The following is a 24,577-nucleotide window of genomic DNA, read 5'->3' as shown; positions in this document are numbered from 1 at the left end:
ATCCTATTGATGTTCAACTGTTCTTTTTATAGTCAACTTATTTTCGGATCATCAGTCAGGCTCGGTAAACACTGTTACAGACACAAAGACGTATCTTTAACATAACTCTAGAGGAGTTGGAAAATGAGCCTATTTTCAAAAAAAGTGGACCTTATCTATATCCAGCCTCAATAGCAGCAAAAGGGTTTTACATTAATATGAACTAAATAATATAAAAAATAAGACAATATTTTGCTATCAAAAAAACTTTAGGATTACCATGGCACTCTCAATTTAAAAAGCCTTTATTATCAGATGGTTGCATACAAAAAATCTAAAAACTCTCCAACACGTTTCGGCACATGCCTTCCTCAGGGATAGCAACAGGTGAAAACAGTATCATTCATATCATATAGTATCAGCAGCATATCATTAATATTTTGTTATATTGCTCCTTTCATGCTACCTGATGGCATGTTTCTGTGACTTAATGTGCATTGCAGGTGACTCAGTATATAATTTTTACATGTAGTAATACACCATATTCAAAGATTAGTTTATTATGAAATAATTGAAAGAGTGTATTTGTATTGAATATAGAAAGTACATAGAAAAGTATAAACATTTTATATAAAGAAATGTGTAAACCATATCTGCAAAAATTAAAGAATTAACCGCAGCTTATTGAAAGTTACTTATAAAACTTGGAAAAACAAACTGATCTGAAATGGCTCATGGTTCTCTTGAAGTAAACACTTTTGGTCCTGATTTTTAAAAAAATTGTCCTTTAAAAACATCCTCAAAGTAAATGTGCTGTTTAAACTTGTTTGAGATTTCCCTTTAAATGATCCTATAAAAAAAAAAAAAGACATATCAAGCCATGGCTTCACATATACAGGAGCTTTCAGTGGTTCACTGGCGGCTGCAGGATCAGTTTCTTCCTCATGGCGACTTCATGGACAGGCATTTGTTTGCTCTGTATCCCCTTTTTGCTAACCTCATCATTCACATAAAGCAGGATTGTCAGGATGTCTGTACCTCTGGGAACATAAAAATAAATAAATAAATGTATTTTTTGATAGTACATATAGTTCTGATTTTGTGCATGATTTATTAGTTAAAACGTACTGTGGACAGTGTTTCTCTAGGTTTTGGCAAAGTAGCTGAATAAACCAGGAGCCCTCTTTTTGATTTCTAAAAGAAACGTGACCATCAGTGGTTGACCTGGCAATGAGGAAATCCGAGTCAGCTGGGATTGTGATATCAAAATCATCACCATCCACCTCCATCTCTGACTCTCCATCTTCTGGAGCATCCGCTTGGATTTTCACACGATCTTGATATTTTTTACCACGACATGCCTGTATAAAAAACAGTTTAGGCTTGTCGACAAGGTTTTTGCAGGTAATGCCATTGAAAGGCTCCCGTATTTCATCAACAGAAACAACACCATCATCGCTTCCATAGACTCCTTCTTTTACGCCATGGGAGAGGACACAGCATACAAAGCAGTCTCCATCTACTGTCTTCCCCAGCTCCTTGAGGAGATTCTTCATTTCAGCTGCAGTTTTATTCCTGTGCTCCACCACCTCAAACCCCAGCCAGCGGAAAACTTTGGTAAGATACTCTGGAGTTGAAAAGAGAGAATATGAGCAACTTATGGAAGCTTGTTTCTGCCTCTGAATAAAAAGTAAAAAGGTAATTGCGACTTTTTATCTCACAATTCTGACTTTTTTTTCTCATTATTGCATGATATAATGTTGCAGTTGCCAGTTATAGCCAGAATTGCATGTTATAAAGAATTGTGATATAAACTCATAATATGTAAAAATGCGAGTTTATATCACAATTTTGACTTTATAACATGCAATTGAAATGTTATATCATGCAATTCTGACTCTATAACAAGTGCAAGTTTATATCACACAATTTTTACTTTATAGCATGCAATTGCAACTTTATATCACACAATTTTGACTTTATAACATAACTTCAATTTTATATTATGCAATTCTGACTTTATAACTGCCAATTTAGACTTTATATGACGCAATTCTGACTTTATAACACGCAATTGTAACCTTATATCATGCAATTCTGACTGTATAACTCACAATTCTGACTTTATCACATAATTGCAAGTTTATATCACACAATTTTGTCATTATAACAAGCAATTTTGACTTTATAACATGCAATTGCAGCTTTATATCACAAAATTCTGACTATAACTCGCAGTTGCGACTTTATCACGCAATTCTAACATTATAACATGCAACTTCTCATTAATATAAAACGGTGATTAAACTACCTGGAACTAGTGCATTAAACACCTTTTAGCCAATCAGAATCGAGTATTTAGACAGACCCTGGTATAACTTAAAATATTACACTTTATTTTAAGGTGTCCTTGTTACAGTGTAATATAGTACTGAGTAATATTAATTAACAACAGGTACTACTTACTATAGGCTTTGGTTTAGGGTTAGTCGCATGTAATTATGCATAATGTATAGTTAGTACTATAGTAACTACTATAACAAGGACACTGTAAAATAAAGTGTTACCAAAATATCTAATGCCAACTAAATAAAATACAAAAAATGTTTAAAAAACAAACTTTGGTCCTCATCTGATCCCCTTCTTTCACTCATGGTCGTAAAATTTACATTATTGATGATTACGCAGACACCACGTGGAATTTGTGCTATTTTGTATTGAGAGACCTGAAATAAAAGCACAAATACACACATCAGTGATACAGAACATACTTGACTGCAGCATTTACAGTAACTTGAATATATGAACGTCAAATATGAACATCACCTCATGCACTGGAGAATCAAAAATGGCATGATCCTTTAACGTTGGAAAAATTTCCAATATATATTCCTGTCTTAAAAGTTCTATGAATTGGCGACACGTTTCGTTCCCCTTTCCCATGAATTTGTCAAGTAGGTTGATGACTCTTTTCTCTCTTTCACGAATATCTGAGAGGTTGTTGTAGTCACGCTGAGTAATAAGTTTAGCCTGGTGCACATACTGCAAGATGATCTCGGCCTCTACAGTTAAAGTGTCTATGAGGAAGACTTTATTTTGTTGAATTCTTTGAATGAATTTTTTGTCCATTGTACAAAATCAACACTTATGGACTGGAGAAAAGAAGAAAAAACATGGATATTAGTTCATTTCAGAGCATCTTCAGTACAGTAAATTATTCACTTCAAAGCAAAGAAGAAACATGCAATACAATAATACAAAGTTACAAAGAGTCAATAACCTAATAATAGCCATTAGTGCTGACATGAACAAAGTGAAATAAAAGCTCAGTTCATATATTATTAACAACAAGTAACACAAACCAAGTAAGTGGCAGCTTGTGCACGCAAGTTTTAAATTTACAAAGGACTTGATGTTCACACAAGGAAACCATTTCATGTTGCAGCGTTCAGGTGAGCGATATAAGTTAACTATTCGCCTGTTTTAAATCGATTCATCCGCAGTTCGATATAGATATGCTATAAATAAACATAATACTTATTTGACAATAACTAGCCTATAACTTGTAAATAACTAAAATTACATCGTTCGGTTTACGATTCTCTGAGGAATCAAATCAAATAAACGCGGTTCATATTTGATTTGCTTTCATTTTCCCTTTATTGCAACACGTCAGTAATCTGCACCACTTAAATCACATTTATACAAAACGTACAAACGTCGACATATCTAATTTGCAATAATATTAGCAGAGACGTTTAAAGATATATGTTATGTTACGTTTACATTTAAAGTAAAACACTGACCTTGTTGTCAGATGATGGTTTTCCTCGCAGACAGTGTTGCCACGTCCGCGGTTTTCCCGCCACTTCAACAGTTTTGGCGCGGGTTGTTTTTAATTCCCGCGGGTTGAAGCGACCCAAATAACGTGATATTTAGACCCTGTAATTCAAATTTTACCAGGGAAACCCTGCCAAAACGCGGATTTTACCCCCGAAAAGCGATTTTACCGGGAGACCCCCTGAAACGCGGTTGGGATTGTTTTGAGTAACATTTGGGCGGGGTTTGTTGTGAAAACCCGGCAACCCTGTTTGCAGAACTGAGTGTGGGGTTGCCAGATATTCTGTGTTGCCTATGCCTAACCTTATGTTGGGTCGACCTATGTGAATTGTCAATAAAAACATTTAGGCCTACTAACCTTTAGGAAAATGTTGATAGTCTGCCTCAGGAGGTCCAGCTTCATTTTTTTCAAGGTCATTTTTTTCACTTTTCAGTAAATACACTTGGTTAAATTTGATATGCTGACTAGTTAGCCTAGGTTATTTTCCATGGTAGGTTAATCTATTGATTTAAAAAAAAAAAAAATGAAGAAAAAGAAAACAATGTAGTTTAAAACAAAATTAATCACTATTCTAAGAAAAGTCATTTTTGTTTTACATGGTTAGTCAATGACATTTTAATTTTTGTCTTTTATTGTACAGCAAACTGTTATGGATGTGGATAGCATTGGTAAGTCTGGTCCCTTTTTACATTAATTTGGGATGAAAATGGCAGAAAATGTTTGTGTAAGTAGGTGTATTAAGAATAATAAAGAGAGGATCTGTAAATAATAATGTATTTATTAATTATATATAGTCAAACCAAAATGTATTTAGACACATTGAACATTTCATTCATTACAGTTTATTCACTATAGTTTAAAAAAATGGTAATAAAATATGACAAGATCTCAGAGTTAAACTTTCAGAAAAAAATAATCTTAATTATGTCAGATAACACTTGGTCAGGTCAAAGTGTCTGAATAATTTTTTGTCAAGCCGTCTTTTGAGTCCCTTTTAGAGCCACCTCTCAAAGGTTCACAATTTGGACCCATCGAATCTCACCCTTATGGTAAGATGTGATTAAGGTTGTAAGTCTCGAATTCTTTTTAATAATTATGGACTGGGTTCCTATTTAAGTAGAGGTAAGCTTATAGCAGATGCGGTTTATACTTTAACCTCTGAAACAACTTAAATTATGATTTTAATAAACCCCTCCTGGGAACCACCTTAACCTGTTAGATCATCCAGGAGATGTCTCATTATTTTACATAGGTATTATTCTTATTTTAGTTCTAGATAATGATCAGTTATCTTTTTAAACTAATTCCTTTTCTAAAAAGAGACAGTTGCCCCCTATTTGGGTTTCAGGGCCTACAAGCTTTTATTACTTCCACTGTTCTTTCTGAGATGAGGCTGAGGATTGTGTCAGAGAACCATGCACATAATATTCCTTGGATTATAGTTTATTAATCTTAATGCTAAAATATTTGAGTAGCTAATTCAAATTAATAGATCAAGCAATAGTCAACAATCCTATGAACACACAGGCTCCCCTCACCTTGCAGGGTGAGGAATACAAAGCTAGTATGCTCTGTAACAGCTAAAGATTGAACACCATGGACCCACTAAATTAATGCTAAAAGGCTTTCTCACCAATTCAGAAGGATAGGCTCTCTGTCAAAGCTCTGAATGGTCTCTGTAGAATGGATCCTTTGCTATAGGTACTCCAAGAAAGAGTGAAGGTGAAGGTCTCCGTCTCAGTCCAAGATGATTATTCTTTCTAACTCACTTCTAGATCCATGGGTCAATTTACATATTTCGTTTTATCGTGACATCAGGTATACATGGCTTATAATCATAGCATGCTCCTATTGTTACATGTACGGGTACTTCCTGTTTTCTATAACTGTATTGCTCAATGCAGTTTCTCTAGTGTGACTGTGACTTACATAAATTAACTATAGTGTCCTGCACCCACTAGTAAAAACATATCAAAAATATGAAAAATGTCTGAATAATTTTTGGTTTGACTGTATATATATGGAATATACATTATAGTATATACATTATTTGTGTGTTTACAATGTAATCCCTGTGTGGGTATCCTCTTTTGTGTATAGTGATACAAATTCAGGCCATATTTTCAAAGTACATTTATTGATCAAAATTGCATCAAATTCTTGAAACCAGTTGTGTGTTGCAGTAAATTACAGTTAGCACTCTCTGTTGTGGTCTGTTCATGTGTTATTTCATGTATTGCTCCCATAGAAGCGCTGAATGAGGTTCGTCCCGCAGTGTATCGAGCTGCTCTAAAGCTTCGCTCATTACAAAAACTATGTCAGCGTGAGTTTTTCTTTTTAACTTTTTTCTTCTGAGTGCAGCAGGATGCTTTTATATAACATTACATAATCTCAAACACTTAATATGTATCAATTTATCTCATTCTCTTTTTCAAACTCCAGTGCACCTGGTGTCACTGCAGGATTTGCACCCAGTTTTAAATACTTCATGTTCTGGGGACCCAATGATTAGTCTTGCTCAAGAAGATGTACAGCAGCTTCTAGAAGAACTATTCCAGAGCATTTCACATGAACTTCCTGGTCAGGCAGTACCTGAAGCCACAGATCAAACCTCCAGACTTCTCTTTAAATTGTTTCAGAGGTGAGGGGTGACTACTGATTCAACATTATATTGTCTTTTTTTGTACTTATGCATGTGTAATTTGAGCTTGCTTTCTTATAGAGAGAAAACCGGTGTTATCCTGCTCAGGTCAGTGGAGGCCGCGCTGATCGCCCTCTGTGGAGACACTCTCTCAGCTAAACAGAGGGGTCTGTTCCACATTCACTTGATTTGTATCTCTTATTCTGATTCTATAGCTTTCAGTATTAAAGCTGTTAGGATCATGGTTCAGTGTTCAGAGTCTGTGCTTGTGTCTCTGCAGCTCTGTTCCGACTAGCTGAGAGCTACAGTGGGAATCAGGAGAGCGACGGCGGCTCCATCAGTCGAAGTGCTCTCAGAGTCCTGCTGGAAGACCTCAGCCAGGTGAGAAAAACAATGAGTTTGATCCAATTAATAAGAGCAATTTCTAACAAATACTAGCAAATTTCTAAATTAAAATCGTCTGGTTAAGGTTCCAGCAGTGGTTCAGGAAAACCATGTGTTTGGTCATGCGGAAACTGCAGTGTCCTCCTGCTTTAATGGGGTATTGTACATTCTCCCAACACACTATATGTATGTCACAGAATATAAGCATGCAAATATATAATCAGTGTTGTGGTAACTCATTACAAGTAACTTGAGTTACATAATCAGATTACATTTTCAAGTAACTAGTAAAGTAACGCATTACTTTTTTAGTTTACAACAAAATATCTACTTTTCAAATAACTTTGAACTTACTTTTTCAAATAAGTAGCGCAAGTTACTTTTTCACATTTATTGACTGACAGCTCTCCTGTCCCCATGTTGAGAGAAATAAAGTGTAGAGGTGTTGTGTGCGCTGTGTGAACATGATGGTTATTGTAGTTCTAGACTAAATGTAAACATGCATTTACTCATCTCACATTCAGTATTCTTCAAAATGAATAAAAACAGTGAAATGCAATCTCAGAATTTTACGCAAACCTGTAATAAACTATATTAAATGACACAAATATATGTATTTTTACTTTACTTTATGTATTTAATCTCACTTTATTAATCAGTGTATTTGCTGAAATTAGAAAGAAGAGTGTTGAAATTCCTTCTTCTGTATCCTATTCTTCTTGAATTTTAGCACCGCTGAAAGGTTTGTTTGAGCTGCGCCCTCTACAGTATAGTCATATATATGCATTTCCTTCCTCTTTAGGCTTATTCATGCCACTTTTTGTGTGAAAGGTCCTTAAAGGATTAGTCCACTTTCAAATAAAATTTTTACTCACCCCCATGTCATCCAAGATGTCCATGTCCCTCTTTCTTCAGTCGAAAAGAAATTAAGGTTTTTGATGAAAACATTCCAGGATTATTCTCCTTATAGTGGACTTCAATGGCCTCCAAATGGTTGAAGGTGAAAATTACAGTTTCAGTGCAGCTTCAAAGAGCTTTAAATGATACCAGACGAGGAATAAGAGTCTTATCTAGCGAAACGATTGGTCACTTGAAAAAATTTTTTAATGCTTTTATATAAACAAATGATCGCCTTTGTAAGTGCTTCCGGCAAAACCGCATTTCCGTATTCTTCAAAAAGTTTACGCTGTATGTCCTACGCCTTCCCTATTCTACTTACGGAACGAACGCGGCGGCAGTTCCATTTTTTCCGTAAGTAGAATACGGAAGGCGTAGGACATACAGCGTAAACTTTTTGAAGAATACGGAAATGCGGTTTTGGCGGAAGCACTTACAAAGGCGATCATTTGTGTTTATATGTATATGTATTTTTTATACATTTAAAAAAAGTTGCTAGATTAGACTCTTATTCCTCATCTGGTATCATTTAAAGCCCTTTGAAGCTGCTCTGAAACTGTCATTTTGACCACTGAAGTCCACTATATGGAGAAAAATCCTGGAATGTTTTCATTAAAAACCTTAATTTCTTTTCGACTGAAGAAAGAAAGACATGAACATCTTGGATGACATGGGGGTGAATAAATTATCAGGAACATTTTATTTGAAAGCGGACTAATTCTTTAAAATTTGCCAAATTAAAAAACAAACAAGCAAGCCCAGCCCAGGTGAGAAAAAGTAATGCAAAAGTAATGTAACGCATTTCTTTTCATAAAAAGTGACTAAGTAATGCAATATTGTAATGCCTTACCTTTAAAAGTAACTTTCCCCAACACTGTAAATAATGCCTTTATATTTTAGAAAGGTGGTCCCTCACAAGAGGGCCATCATACTATTTGCTAAGCTATGGCATCAAAAAGCTCTAATATCCCTGGATGAGCAGAATTTTTACACATTTTTCCTTGACAGCCCAGATTTTTTAATCACTAAGCTATACTAGCGACAATATATGTTGCTCACACATGTATGTAAACAGCCTGAAATCCTGTAAATTAGGGATTTTCTCTCTCTCTCTCAGGTAATTGGTGCACATATGACTGAAGAGCATTTTATTGGCTGGCTCCAGTCAGAACCCCGTCTGCTGTTATGGCTGTCCACTCTCTACAGGATTTCAGTGAGTGAGGCTGTACAACACAGAGTCCGCTGCCATGTCTGTAAAGCCTTTCCTATCACTGGCCTCAGGTGCGTTTTTTAATATTATTGCTATACATCCTGGGGGGTTTGAAACTGCTTTACTGGCCCATAGCTCTGGTTGCTGTTTCTGTTTGAGGGTTATTATCGTTTACTAAATCAAAAATTGAAACAAAAATAAATGAAACCTAAATAGTAATACTAAAAAATGACCTTCCCATAGGTATCGCTGTCTGAAATGCCTGAACGTACACCTGTGCCAAAGCTGCTTTCTGACTGAGAGACGCAGCAGGAAACACAAGCCCTCCCATCCTGTACTGGAATATTGCACTCAGGTGTACTACCAAACATATAATGTTTTACATATACTGTACATGCATTAACTAGTGATGTCAGTTTAATGCCTTAATTTAGTGTAATTAAAATAATTGATTTTATTTTTTTATTTTATTTTTAATTTATTTAGACCAATTATTTTAGCATTTTAAAGGGTTAGTTCACCCAAAAATGAATATTCTGTCATTAGTTACTCACCCTCATGTCGTTCCACACCCGTAAGACCTTCATTCATCAACACAAATTAAGATATTTTTGATGAAATCCAAGAGTTTTTTTATCCCCCACAGACAGCAATTTAATGACCACATTCAATGTCCAGAAAAGTAGTAAAGACATTTTTAAAATAGTCCATGTGACTACTTAATGTTATGAAGTGTTTGTCGCTTCATAAAATTAAGGTTGAACCACTGTAGTCACGTTGACTGTTTTAACGACGTCTTTAGTACCTTTCTGGGCCTTAAAAGTGGTAATTAAATTGCTGTCTATGGATATTTTCATCAAAAATATCTTAATTTGTGTTCAGAAGATAAATGAAAATGTTACAGGTTTTCGAACAACATGAGGGTGAGTAACTAATGACAGAATTTTCATTTTTTGGGTGAACTAACCCTTTAAATTTTAGGCATTTATCAATTATATCAATATCAGACAGAAGTTTAATAATGGTACATTTAAAAAAACAACAACAGCAGTATATGTAACACACATGCTCTTTTAATTATGCCTTATATAATGTGTGTTATGGTTTGTTCAGCCATCCTGGAAGGAGTCGATGGCGTCACTGGCCTCCAGCGCTCGACACGCTTTGCTACCTCGACACACTCGGAGAGAAGCAGAGAGGAAGAGAGCCCTGAGAGCAGCGTCCAGGTACAGATTTCGTGTGTGTTTTTTGTGTTGGAAATAAATAGTGCACAAACCTTTAAACAGCAAATGATATATGTTTAACAGCACAGATGACTGCATGTGTTTGTGTGTCTGCAGTGCCCCCTCTCCAGTGCTGCAGTTTGGGGCAGATCCAGACATGCATAATGCTCCTGAAACACATCTGACTGCTGCTGCGGTTACAGTAGAGTCTAAAGCCCTGCAGACAGAAGAGACGGAGACTCCTCAGGTAACTTACCTGCAATGTTTCACAATAGAGTGCAACAGAGGGGTTTCTAAAAGTAAAAATCTGACCTCCCATACCAATAAAGCATTGCAAAAATGCACATAATATAATATAAATAAAATATTTTAGCTTTTATAAAGTTTTGTTTTCTTGTGATCTCAACAAAAGTTGTATTCAGTGGTGGCCAAAAGTGATTTCCGGCCTAGGGAAATTGAAATCACCCTTTATTCAAATATTATTAAAAAGATTTTGTAAGCATATTGCTTAGTTGTGTCATTTTTTTTTTTTTTACATATTGCATAGTTGTGTCATTTTATTTTTTAGTTGTGTCATTTTTAATTTGTGATAATGCAATGAAACATGCCAAATTGTGCAGACATAACTTTGGCCAGTACAAAGAAAATATGAACATATGCAAAAACAAGAGACAGCCAACGAAATATTAATAACTGATTATGTTGTAGACATGTATGCATTTTCCTGTTTTTCTTTGCATTTTTTGCATAGTAAATTAATAGTCAGCATTTTTGGCAAAATAGGATTGTCAGATAAAAACCTTAATCAAGTTTAGTGTTTTGTTATTTCCTCATATGTAAAATATTTTCCTAATATTTTGAAGATTTATTCCAACTTAGAGGGCCATAAAAACATAAAAAAAACAAAACAAAACCCAGACATAACTTTTAGCCACTACTGTATGTATTGCTTTTAAATGGTTTTTGCAGGAAGAAACCACTTTTAAATCGAACATGAAAAAAATAAGTTGTGTTCATTATAAAACAAGACAAAAATATGGATGACCTCTTTGGACTTCCATAATTATGAACACATTTCTGTGCCTTGTCCTTTTCATTCATTGCTTAGAACACAAAAGAATATTTCTTAAAGCACCATAAAATAAAAATTGACAAATTATTATTTTTATTTTTTTAAATACTGTATTGCATTGTTTGTTTAAAATAATTTTACATCATTTTAATAATTTGACATCATTTTAAATGTATAAAATATATGTAGAATTCAGAAGGCCTTGTTAGTAGAGACACCTGTGGCTGTTAAGTGAACTGCAGCCAGTCTTTCACATAAAAATCAGTCTACATGGCTTTTATAGACAACCTAGGTAGTCTGGGAAGGTCTCATTTTTCAAGTTTCGTTACTGTTCACACATTGGCAATAAAAAAGCAATAAATACAGTAAAAATCTTACTTATAGCCCCTTTAATTAAAATATCTTCCTCTCCCTTTTGCAACAACATTTCCTCTCTGCTGACGTGTGCACTGACATGAGGGCGGGGAAACCTGTCACTCACATGAGATCACATCAATAGTAAACAACAAAATCACATTTTTTTCCTCATTAGAGAAGCTGTTTCACTCATATATCACAATGTTTATGATGTTTTTGTTTATGATGTTATAGAGAGAAACAGCTGATCTCCAAAAAGACCTCATTGTTACCCAGAAGGCCATGAGGGATCTGCAGAGAGATAAATGGTGGGCCTTTTTTCAACGTAAATCTTTGAGGATAGAAAAGACCGACAGTTTTGTGTGTCGCGTGTGTGAGTGAAAATTATGCAAATATTTGAACGTAGACTTTGTGCATATGTGTATGTTTTTTAATAACAGAATTTTTGTGTTGACATATTTGTCTGTGTTGGTATTGTATTTGTATGTGATGGGATGTTATGATCAGGCTCCTGGAGAAAGAGTTTCAGGTGTGGAGAGTTGCAGCGCAGTCAGAGCATGATTCACTGGAGGACAAATGCACTGAGCTGAAGACCATGATGGAGGCGCTGAACCAAAATAACCAGCATCTGGAAGACGAACTGGACAGAGTCAGACATGTGAGAAGCGGCATAAGGAGGGCATTTAACATAAATCTTTTTGAATTGCATGTAAAATCTCCATCCATTTGAATTGCACAGTTTTAACATAAACTCACAATTGCATGTTATAAACACAATTGCAAGATATAAACTCGCAATTCTATTTCTCTTAAAATTCTGACATATTTTCTCGCAGTTCTGACTTTTTTTCCTCAGAATTGCAAGTTTATATCTCACATTTATAACACAATTCTGACTTTATAACTCGCAATTCTGACTTTATAACTAACAATTCTGACTTTATAACTAACTATTCTGACTTTATAACTAACAATTCTGACTTTATAACTCACAATTCTGACTTTATAACTAACAATTCTGACTTTATAACTAACAATTCTGACTTTATAACTCACAATTCTGACTTTATAACTAACAATTCTGACTTTATAACTCACTATTCTGACTTTATAACTAACAATTCTGACTTTATAACTCACTATTCTGACTTTATAACTAACAATTCTGACTTTATAACTCACTATTCTGACTTTATAACTAACAATTCTGACTTTATAACTCACAATTCTGACTTTATAACTAACAATTCTGACTTTATAACTAACAATTCTGACTTTATAACTCACAATTCTGACTTTATAACTAACAATTCTGACTTTATAACTCACTATTCTGACTTTATAACTCACTATTCTGACTTTATAACTAACAATTCTGACTTTATAACTCACTATTCTGACTTTATAACTAACAATTCTGACTTTATAACTCACTATTCTGACTTTATAACTAACAATTCTGACTTTATAACTCACAATTCTGACTTTATAACTAACAATTCTGACTTTATAACTAACAATTCTGACTTTATAACTCACAATTCTGACTTTATAACTAACAATTCTGACTTTATAACTCACTATTCTGACTTTATAACTAACAATTCTGACTTTATAACTCACTATTCTGACTTTATAACTAACAATTCTGACTTTATAACTCACTATTCTGACTTTATAACTAACAATTCTGACTTTATAACTCACAATTCTGACTTTATAACTAACAATTCTGACTTTATAACTAACAATTCTGACTTTATAACTCACAATTCTGACTTTATAACTCACTATTCTGACTTTATAACTAACAATTCTGACTTTATAACTAACAATTCTGACTTTATAACTAACAATTCTGACTTTATAACTAACAATTCTGACTTTATAACTCACTATTCTGACTTTATAACTAACAATTCTGACTTTATAACTCACTATTCTGACTTTATAACTAACAATTCTGACTTTATAACTCACAATTCTGACTTTATAACTAACAATTCTGACTTTATAACTAACAATTCTGACTTTATAACTCACAATTCTGACTTTATAACTAACAATTCTGACTTTATAACTCACTATTCTGACTTTATAACTAACAATTCTGACTTTATAACTAACAATTCTGACTTTATAACTAACAATTCTGACTTTATAACTCACAATTCTGACTTTATAACTCACTATTCTGACTTTATAACTAACAATTCTGACTTTATAACTAACAATTCTGACTTTATAACTAACAATTCTGACTTTATAACTCACAATTCTGACTTTATAACTAACAATTCTGACTTTATAACTAACAATTCTGACTTTATAACTAACAATTCTGACTTTATAACTCACAATTCTGACTTTATAACTAACAATTCTGACTTTATAACTCACAATTCTGACTTTATAACTCACTATTCTGACTTTATAACTCACTATTCTGACTTTATAACTAACAATTCTGACTTTATAACTCACTATTCTGACTTTATAACTCACTATTCTGACTTTATAACTAACAATTCTGACTTTATAACTCGCAATTCTGACTTTATAACTCGCAATTCTGACTTTATAAATCGCAATTCTGACTTTGTAACTCACTATTCTGACTTTATAACTCACTATTCTGACTTTATAACTAACAATTCTGACTTTATAACTCGCAATTCTGACTTTATAACTCGCAATTCTGACTTTATAACTCACTATTCTGACTTTATAACTCACTATTCTGACTTTATAACTCGCAATTCTGACTTTATAACTCGCAATTCTGACTTTATAACTCACTATTCTGACTTTATAACTCGCAATTCTGACTTTATAACTCACTATTCTGACTTTATAACTCGCAATTCTGACTTTATAACTCGCAATTCTGACTTTATAAATCGCAATTCTGACTTTATAACTCACTATTCTGACTTTATAACACTATTCTGACTTTATAACTCACTATTCTGACTTTATAACTCACTATTCTGACTTTATAACTCACTATTCTGACTTTATAACTCACAATTCTGACTTTATAACTCACTATTCTGACTTTATAACTAACAATTCTGACTTTATAACTCACTATTCTGACTTTATAACTCACTATTCTGACTTTATAACTAACAATTCTGACTTTATAACTCGCAATTCTGACTTTATAACTCGCAATTCTGACTTTATAAATCGCAATTCTGACTTTATAACTCACTATTCTGACTTTATAACTCACTATTCTGACTTTATAACTCGCAATTCTGACTTTATAACTCGCAATTCTGACTTTATAACTCACTATTCTGACTTTATAACTCGCAATTCTGACTTTATAACTCACTATTCTGACTTTATAACTCACAATTCTGACTTTATAACTCGCAATTCTGACTTTATAACTCACTATTCTGACTTTATAACTCACTATTCTGACTTTATAACTCACAATTCTGACTTTATAACTCACTATTCTGACTTTATAACTCACTATTCTGACTTTATAACTAACAATTCTGACTTTATAACTCGCAATTCTGACTTTATAACTCGCAATTCTGACTTTATAACTCGCAATTCTGACTTTATAACTCGCAATTCTGACTTTATAACTCACTATTCTGACTTTATAACTAACAATTCTGACTTTATAACTCGCAATTCTGACTTTATAACTCGCAATTCTGACTTTATAAATCGCAATTCTGACTTTATAACTCACTATTCTGACTTTATAACTCACTATTCTGACTTTATAACTCGCAATTCTGACTTTATAACTCACTATTCTGACTTTATAACTCGCAATTCTGACTTTATAACTCACTATTCTGACTTTATAACTCACTATTCTGACTTTATAACTCGCAATTCTGACTTTATAACTCGCAATTCTGACTTTATAACTCGCAATTCTGACTTTATAAATCGCAATTCTGACTTTATAACTCACTATTCTGACTTTATAACTCACTATTCTGACTTTATAACTCGCAATTCTGACTTTATAACTCACTATTCTGACTTTATAACTCACTATTCTGACTTTATAACTAACAATTCTGACTTTATAACTCGCAATTCTGACTTTATAACTCGCAATTCTGACTTTATAACTCGCAATTCTGACTTTATAACTCACAATTCTGACTTTATAACTCGCAATTCTGACTTTATAACTCGCAATTCTGACTTTATAAATCGCAATTCTGACTTTATAACTCACTATTCTGACTTTATAACTCGCAATTCTGACTTTATAACTCACTATTCTGACTTTATAACTCACTATTCTGACTTTATAACTCACTATTCTGACTTTATAACTCACAATTCTGACTTTATAACTCGCAATTCTGACTTTATAACTCACTATTCTGACTTTATAACTCACTATTCTGACTTTATAACTCACTATTCTGACTTTATAACTCGCAATTCTGACTTTATAACTCGCAATTCTGACTTTATAACTCACTATTCTGACTTTATAACTCACTATTCTGACTTTATAACTCGCAATTCTGACTTTATTCTGACTTTATAACTCGCAATTCTGACTTTATAACTCACTATTCTGACTTTATAACTCGCAATTCTGACTTTATAACTCACTATTCTGACTTTATAACTCACTATTCTGACTTTATAACTCACTATTCTGACTTTATAACTCGCAATTCTGACTTTATAACTCGCAATTCTGACTTTATAACTCGCAATTCTGACTTTATAACTCACTATTCTGACTTTATAACTCACTATTCTGACTTTATAACTCGCAATTCTGACTTTATAACTCGCAATTCTGACTTTATAACTCACAATTCTGACTTTATAACTCACAATTCTGACTTTATAACTCACAATTCTGACTTTATATCTCACAATTCTGACTTTATATCTCACAATTCTGACTTTATAAATCGCAATTCTGACTTTATAACTCGCAATTCTGACTTTATAACTCACAATTCTGACTTTATAAATCGCAATTCTGACTTTATAACTCGCAATTCTGACTTTATAACTCACAATTCTGACTTTATAAATCGCAATTCTGACTTTATAACTCGCAATTCTGACTTTATAACTCGCAATTCTGACTTTATAACTCGCAATTCTGACTTTATAACTCGCAATTCTGACTTTATAACTCACTATTCTGACTTTATAACTCGCAATTCTGACTTTATAACTCGCAATTCTGACTTTATATCTCACAATTCTGACTTTATAACTCGCAATTCTGACTTTATAACTCACAATTCTGACTTTATAACTCACAATTCTGACTTTATAACTCACAATTCTGACTTTATAACTCGCAATTGTGACTTTATAACACAATTTTGGCTTTATAACTCACTATTCTGACTTTATAACTAACAATTCTGACTTTATAACTCGCAATTGTGACTTTATATCACAATTTTGGCTTTATAACACACTATTCTGACTTTATATCTCACAATTCTGACTTTATAACTCGCAATTGTGACTTTATAACACAATTCTGACTTTATAACACACAATTGCGAGTTTATATCACACAATTCTGATAAAAGATAAAAAGTTGCAATTATACCAATAACCAGGTTTTTATATTTATCCTCAATAAATCCAATTTGTTTTAATCTCATGTATTTTAACATTAAATATTGCTTATATAACAGCCTGCAAAATTTTAACCATGTTCATACTTTTACTTGAATAAATTTAGTTGTTTTCACAATGAACAGATTAATGCTAATTCCAATATAACATTCTAAAATAAATGCATTTTAAAAATAGGATTTTATGATTTAAATTAAATTAAATAGGAGGCAAATGTCACATTAAGTTTATTAGATTATGTTAAAACTGTGCAATCCAAATGGATTTTAGTAGGGGGCGATATTTGCCGCCTGAAATGTATGGACATGGTGGAAGTATAGTACTCTCTGAAGGGAACATTCAGCATTTTTTTTTTCGAAAATAGTAGACATGCAGTGTTGACAAGGAATGTAAAACAAGTTCTTTAATTGTTTTGTTGTCATTGTCAGGTGTTGAGTCTGAGGGACAGAGATCAGCACAGATTTGACTTTCATTCCCATTCAGACCTTCAACCAGAACATAATGACAGCATTAGTGAGAACGACTGGACACAACCAGAACCTCATGACAGCTCCAGTGGAGAAGAGGAGGTGGAGAAAAGGAGGGAAGCATTTCAGGAAGGAGGGATAGAAGTGGAGGAGGAGACTCTTTATGAGGTATCAGAAGACATCTCTACGAATCTAGATGACACAGATAGTGTTTTGACACAGGACATCCAGACAGCTTCAGGGCAGCAAGAAGAAGTTGAGGAGGAGGGACTACAGGAGGATCTACTGCATGAAAGACAGGATCTTTCTTTATTTCATCAGTCCATGTCTGATTTAGCACTGGAGGAGCATTCAGACTCAGACGTCTCAGAGATGGACGAGGAGGAGGAACTTTGTGAGCTTGTACAGCGACTTAGAAATGAGCTTTCTCTATATACAACCACAGGTTTGCGCAGTCATTATTAATTATAACTTTGTAGATTTGTTGTCACATGATCCTTCAGAAATCATTCTAATATACTGATTTTTGTTTTCTCCCCATCAGGAACCGTCTCTCTACAGAAAGAAATGCTAATGACGGCAGCAGAGGGAGTCAGAGACACTGTTTCTCATTTGGTCACTTCTGTGAGGACCACCGGTTTGGCATGATGGCAGCCAGTCATGGGTTGCAAATAAACTTTTCCTCACATTTTCAACCAATATAAGCCATTTTTGTGACTCTCATTCCATCACAAGGTTCATCATAACAGCAAATGCTCAGAGTGGATAGATGGTTGACACTACCTCAATTCACAATTTAATGAAATCAAAAAATAAAGATGTTGCAATTTCTTTTACAAAATTTTCTTCACTATTATATTGTTAATCTAAATGAGACATTGGTTAATATTAGAGAGGCATTGACAATATTGACATCCTGGATGATAAGGATAAGACTATTATATTCTTGTTATTACATGAATATTTGATTTTGACTGGTCAATTGCAATTCAGTGGTCAAATTATTGGCATAATGTCCAGAAGTGTTCACTTTGCATTGTCTGTGTATATTTTGAGATAATGGCTGGCTGACCCTTAATTATAGTCCATGTTATTAAATTATCATTCATGTGTGATTTTTATAGTTTTTTAAATAGTTTTTTAAACCTTGACAATTTGGATCTTTTTTTTAAATAATAATGTCATAATATGTTTATTTTGTTGGACAATACATATTTACAACATTATTCATTTTAATATTTTGCATTGAATATTTGTTATATTCTTATATTCTGCAATACATATTCATACTGAGTGTTTTTTATTTTAATGTGAATGCAAACTCTAACAAAAAGGACACAATAAATGTACTAGATTAAAGGCAGGGTAGGTGATTTGCTTCACGGAGCACCGCAGACAAACAGCAGCCACGTTTTACAGTTCCTCCTAAACCAAAACAAGCTTATGCTGCGCTCACACCATAACTACTGTAAACTGGAATAGATGGAAACCTGTGACGTTATACTCGGAGCAGTTCGTGACTGGAATGCATTTTAAAGTCAACACTATCAACTTTGAAATTAATCTGCAGCAGTCAGGTGGTACAGATCAGATCTCTTTAAGTTGTTTACATTCATTATTATTGCAATGTCATGTGCTTTGAGACATGAGGTAGTTTAATGGCGTCTCTCATGATGCTTTTGTTTGCTCCCTGCTGTATGTGTTCATGTGTTTTGAAGGAGGCGTGGCTTTGGAGACGCTCTAAAGGGAGGGTGGGATCTTATGCTTTCAAACCTTTTCCGAAAGTGACCTTTAAAGCATTCTGAACTGATAACATGTATCTTGTGTCAACTCTCATTCTTAATGATCAAAATTTTGTGATTGTACAGAAAAAAATAAAGATCACAAAGAGGGAAGTTTTTGTCAAGTTCTTTATTAGTAGTATTTGTTGTTTTGGCAATGTTTCCATGGGAACATGAAATGGTTGTAAAAGGGCTCGGGGTTTAGAAGATGAGTTCAAAAACCTGATGGTGCAGATCAATGATGGTATAGAAAAACACCCTCTCTCTGCTCTTATTTCAGTGGCATTTGCCAAAATTAGAGCTCCCTTTACTGCAATAGCCCCATTGTATTAATAATATTATCACAAGTGCCTTAATTATGCTGTCCCACACAGATGACAATGACATTTTAATTTTCAGAAGCTGAGATTTTCATAGAAACATTCATTTTAAGTAATCAGAAGCTTATTATAATGTCAAACATAGATGGCCGAGCATATAAAAGACTGCCTTATTAATAATCCGCTAGCGTGAGATCAATTTCATTGTTGGTCTCAGTTGAGAATTCTTTACCAAACCATAAGGTTTGTGCAATGTTTCCCCTTTGCATAGTAAGTAAATGTTAACTGTTTTTCCTTTGACATGCAGATACCTTGAAAAGCGCAGCAGGCTGTGTGGGCTCTGCCCCCAGTGCAATTACATCATGCAGCTCTCTGATTGGCCAGTGATGGCATTCAGGTCAGGGCAGACCTACAGGGCCCAGCCAGTTTAAAAAAAAACAACATTTTTTTTAAGGGGAACAGTAATTGACGTCATTAGGCATATATAACAGTGGTGATTTCGCTGCCAACCAAATGGATTGAATTTTTACTTTTTCATTTGGGTTTCGTTAATACTACAGAAAGTGCCTGCCATATAACATGCGGAAATAACAAAAAGAAAAACTTTAAAGTTATGCCTTGAAAAGTGTTTGTCTGAAGAAGATATGGGTCCCTCTCATTTAGCCCCTCGAAGCACACATGGATGTGTTACCCACCTACTGGAACTTCCAATCATTCTTCTTTTTTTAATTAACAAATATTGGTGTCCCTCCTCTGCCATGCGAGGTCCACAGCTGAAGCTGGTCATGCCTGGGTCGGAACCGGAGATCGGGGCGTGTAAATCGGAAGTCGTGCCCCAACGAGCGGTACCATCCACTACCAGTTATCAGGGTTGCTAAAAGGCTTGAGACCAGAGGGCAAAGGAACGGGGGCAGCGCTAGAGAAGCAGTTCTACGTGACTTTGGATGAAAAATGTTTGATCATTGAGTCTCTTTCTTCTCTCGCTTTCTGTCCTTTTTATTCAAGTAACGCCAACGCTGTCGGCAGCAGCAGGAGAGGGTAGAGTCCAGCGGGTTCTGACAGAACCCAGGGGCACACTAGGCAAGGATGCAGTTCTCTTAGCCTTTAGATGGCACTGGCGTTAGGGTCATATCGTCTTTTCTTGACATTTCTTGGTGATGAGGACAAACAGGACAAAACAAACGAGAGGGGGGTTAGTGCAGGCAATGCCAGAGACATCAACATACAATCTGCTGCCCATCTGACCGCCTTAACCCGCAGCAACCACGTGGTTGTCGTCTCATCAGCTTCTTAATCGACTGAAATCATTTATCATAATCACTACCCGTAACGTTTTTGCTTGACCCCTAATGCCGTTGGGTTGCGGCGGGTGAAAGCGGCTGTCCTTCGCAGCGCCAAGGAGAGACACGGAGTGTCCCTCCGCTGACTGCGGGTGAGTATGTGTTAGAAAGACAACAAAGGATGTGGAAAAAGAACATTACCTCCTGGGAGAAAACACGGACATAGACATAGAGAACAGCAAGAAAGAGTGTACAACATCGAGGGTCAGAAAAGGACGTCACACCCACAACATGAACGACGACGATACCACCAGGAACAACAAGAAAGGCAACAAGAACTGCAACAACACCAACAACGACAGGGGTTTGACACAACCTCCCCGTAGCGTGGCTTGATGTGGGGCATCCCAGCAGTTTAACATGCACCTGTCCATAGAGAGGTTAGGTGGGAGACGCCACTATCGCTGTGTAGGGGGGGTGACTGGGGTAGCATGCAGGTGCAGTGCAGCGCGTGTGTCTGTACCAGGTCTCTGTGAAGCAGGCAGTAAAGGCAGCGGTGCCGGGCGAGTCCGGGTGGGGGGTGAGGGCTCTTGCTCTGTTCTAGGTTTTCAGGGGGCCCAGGGCCTTCCGGGAGATAAGAGGGCGTGGCAGCCAGCCATGGCACAAAGGCTGCCTACGACACAACCTCCACCCCTCTCCGCTCAAACTCTCACCCTTTCAGACAACGGAGGGGGGATTGAGAGAGAGATCACGGCGAGGAGAGCGGGTCAGAAAGTCGTCATCCCTGCCCACCCCGTCCCTCCCCAACAACCCACCCCGCTTCTCCAAGCAAGGAAAACAACAAACATCCCTCCCCTCCCTTCACTTGAGGTGAGCCCAGCCTTTGTGCGATGCTCTGATAGCACTCCGCTTTAGCTCTGGCTTGGAGCCAGTCCGCATGCAAACTTTAAATGGGCTCAGTCAAGATGCTATGTGCAAACGAGCATGCTGAGGTGAGCTAAGTCCTCTAGGATAATCTCCAAATCTCAAAGCTAGCTTTAAAGAACTTCCTCCTAGTTGGGTCTACGCTGGCCATTGGAAAGGTTTTACATTGTCTGCAGACAAACAGTTGCTAATCTACTGTACATTCAGATACTGTTTTTGAACCAAATCACCCGTAAAGTTACGCTAACAGCATGTTTGATGTTACACACATTTACTGGAATCTTTAAAGCTACACTATGTAACTTTTAAAACGTTACTTGCAGAGGAACATTGTTTTGGTAATTACGAAAGTTGTGCCACGGGTGTCCAAACTCCCACTCTCCTGCAGAGTTTAGCTCCAACCCCAATTAAACACTCCTGAAGCAGCTAATCAAGGTCTAATTTGGCGTACTAGAAACTTTAAGGCAGGTGTGTTGAGGCAAGATGGAGCTAAACTCTGCAGGACAGTGGCCCTCGAGGACTGAGTTTGGACACCCCTGGGCTACGCTATTTTGCACAGTTGAATCTGATGGCTGGGGGGCCAATAAATAAACTAATATAAAGACAGATATCCAAAAAAATGTCTTTTGAGCAGCTTAAATGCAAACAGGTATGTAAAAATAATGTTACAAAAGTTTGGCTATGCTGACATTAGACATAACGAATGCAATTCATATCAGAAACGGTAAAATGGTAGAAACTATTGGTTCTTTCTGCATATCGATATTGAGTTGGCTATATAACAGGCAAATAGACCAAAGTTAGAAATTATTACCAAGATAAACATTGTTAAAGGGTTAGTTTACCCAGTGCTTGAAATGGGTCGGTGCCACCAGTTTTCCTTGTGTACCGGCACTTCCAACATGTCGCATGTACGGAAGCCCGTCGCACCCTCCCTTCTTCAGGGACGCGTTTTAAACTGAGCATTGGGAGTACCAGCACTTTTATTTTCCCACTTTAAGCACAGAGTTCACTCAAAAATGAAATTACTCGTCCTCATGTCACCCATAAGACCTTCGATCATCTTCGGAACACAAATTAAGATATTTTTGATGAAAACTGAGAGGTATATGACTCTTGTCTGATAGTCGACGTGACTGCAGTGGTTCAACTTTAATTTTATGAAGTGATGAGAATACTTTTTTGTGTGCAAAAACAAAACAGCACTTTCGTGTTCTACGTCAGAATTTGACTCATTATTGGCCGGCTCTTGAGTCAGCATCAAAGGCATGCATCGTGCTGCTCATGTGAACAGCATCAGCCAATACTGAGCCAGTGTTCTGACGTAAACACGGTCCGGGTGAGAAGAGAAGATGTTGTTAAATAAAGTCACTATTTTTGCTTTTTTTTGCGCACAAAAACTATTCTCATCGCTTCATAACATTAAGGTTGAATCACTGCAGTCACATGGACTATTGTAACAATGTCTTTACTACTTCTCTGTGCCTTGAAAGTGGGGGTTAAATTGCTGTCTATGCTGTCATCATATTTTTGATGAAATCCAAGAGGTTTTTTATCTCCCATAGAAAGCAACGAAATTACAACATTCAAGGTCCAGAGAAGTAGTAAAGACATCGTTAAAATAGTCCATGTGACTAGTCCATTCTCGTCGCTTCATAACATTAAGTTTGAACCACTGTAGTCACATGGACTATTTTAACGATGAGTAATTGATGACAGAAATTTCATTTTTGGATGAACTAACCCCTTTAAGTCAATGCACAGCAAATGTGACGAGCCAAGCTGGTGTTGATTTGTGTTTTAGTACGGGCGCTGTCACTTTTGTTTTTTACTTGCAAACTCTTTTCATCTATGAGGTTTGTTTGTTGTGGCTTCAAGCAACTACAACACCTTCCACTGCATATAGTAGTAGCCTGATCCTCTATATGTTATTTATGGATATAACATAAACACACACATACAAATGTCAGAACTACGAAGTTTCCCGCAAAATTCAGCCCTTCATTTTGAAAAAAGAAAAAAAAAAAGAAAGTTACATAGTGTAGCTTTAGGTAAGCATACAATTCTCAAACAATTCCCACCTTACTACATAAATTGGTCATGGCATTACTGATTATTGTACACATTTGAAATGTTAGCATGTAATTACAAAAAAGGCTACACATCATTCTTCTCTTTTATATCGTTGTTAATTCATAACTGTCATTAAACATCTTGCTCAGTATCCATTTTACCATTTTGCTCGCATGCATGTCAAGCGATGGGCCAGTTTGCACGAGGTTCTGCTATAGTCTACAGAGCGCTAAACCAATTAGGTTACATGTTTTGACGTTTGTTTTTTTTACATATGTAGCCATATGTTTTTTTGTTTGTTGAAGAGTTAAACATCTACCCAACATGTGCTAATGAGGTCATGTGTAAAAAAGGTATTAGCATACTTTTAAATATTTTTCATATTAGAAATATTACATTTAAACAACTTACAGGTTGTTAAAATCACATATTGTTACAGAAAAAAAACAGAAGTCCCCATTTACATTTTATCGTAGCATATAACTCAGAATTTAGGACTTAAAATTATGACA

The 24,577-nt window shown here is 35.3% G+C and overlaps 3 protein-coding genes across 4 annotated transcripts in view; 1 reads left to right on the top strand and 2 right to left on the bottom strand.

The window, feature by feature from the left end:
- Positions 1–286: 286 nt before the first annotated feature.
- On the bottom strand, positions 287–5,566 carry LOC137011077 (caspase-8-like). Of its 2 annotated transcripts, none has more exons than XM_067373656.1 (5): positions 5,454–5,566; positions 2,806–3,131; positions 2,600–2,705; positions 1,108–1,606; positions 287–1,019 (listed from the first exon to the last, which is right to left on the bottom strand). In XM_067373656.1, the coding sequence occupies exons 2-5, from the start codon at positions 3,106–3,108 to the stop codon at positions 884–886; spliced, it is 1,044 nt and encodes a 347-aa protein (XP_067229757.1). In that variant the 5' UTR covers positions 3,109–3,131; positions 5,454–5,566; the 3' UTR covers positions 287–883. The 2 variants fall into 2 exon arrangements, with proteins under 2 accessions (XP_067229757.1, XP_067229756.1); XM_067373655.1 differs by lacking the exon at positions 5,454–5,566 and adding an exon at positions 3,786–3,993.
- Positions 4,467–19,405, top strand: dytn (dystrotelin). Its single transcript, XM_067373654.1, has 14 exons — positions 4,467–4,488; positions 6,069–6,143; positions 6,263–6,461; positions 6,543–6,628; positions 6,742–6,842; positions 6,931–7,002; positions 8,860–9,023; positions 9,196–9,307; positions 10,066–10,178; positions 10,293–10,422; positions 11,839–11,912; positions 12,112–12,262; positions 17,649–18,132; positions 18,232–19,405. The coding sequence occupies exons 1-14, from the start codon at positions 4,470–4,472 to the stop codon at positions 18,333–18,335; spliced, it is 1,884 nt and encodes a 627-aa protein (XP_067229755.1). The 5' UTR covers positions 4,467–4,469; the 3' UTR covers positions 18,336–19,405.
- A 1,055-nt stretch (positions 19,406–20,460) lies between these two features.
- Positions 20,461–24,577, bottom strand: part of adam23a (ADAM metallopeptidase domain 23a) — a 32,058-nt gene continuing 27,941 nt past the window's right edge. Inside the window, exon 26 of the mRNA XM_067373109.1 lies at positions 20,461–20,938. Coding sequence (XP_067229210.1) covers positions 20,893–20,938 — 46 coding nt within the window. The 3' untranslated portion in view covers positions 20,461–20,892. The remainder of the gene's footprint in view (positions 20,939–24,577) is intronic.

The sequence above is a fragment of the Chanodichthys erythropterus genome, chromosome 21 (genome assembly GCF_024489055.1).
Source record: "Chanodichthys erythropterus isolate Z2021 chromosome 21, ASM2448905v1, whole genome shotgun sequence".
Lineage (NCBI taxonomy): Eukaryota > Metazoa > Chordata > Actinopteri > Cypriniformes > Xenocyprididae > Chanodichthys > Chanodichthys erythropterus.
Note: the sequence above shows the minus strand (reverse complement) of the source record. Positions and strands in the feature narration are given on the sequence as shown.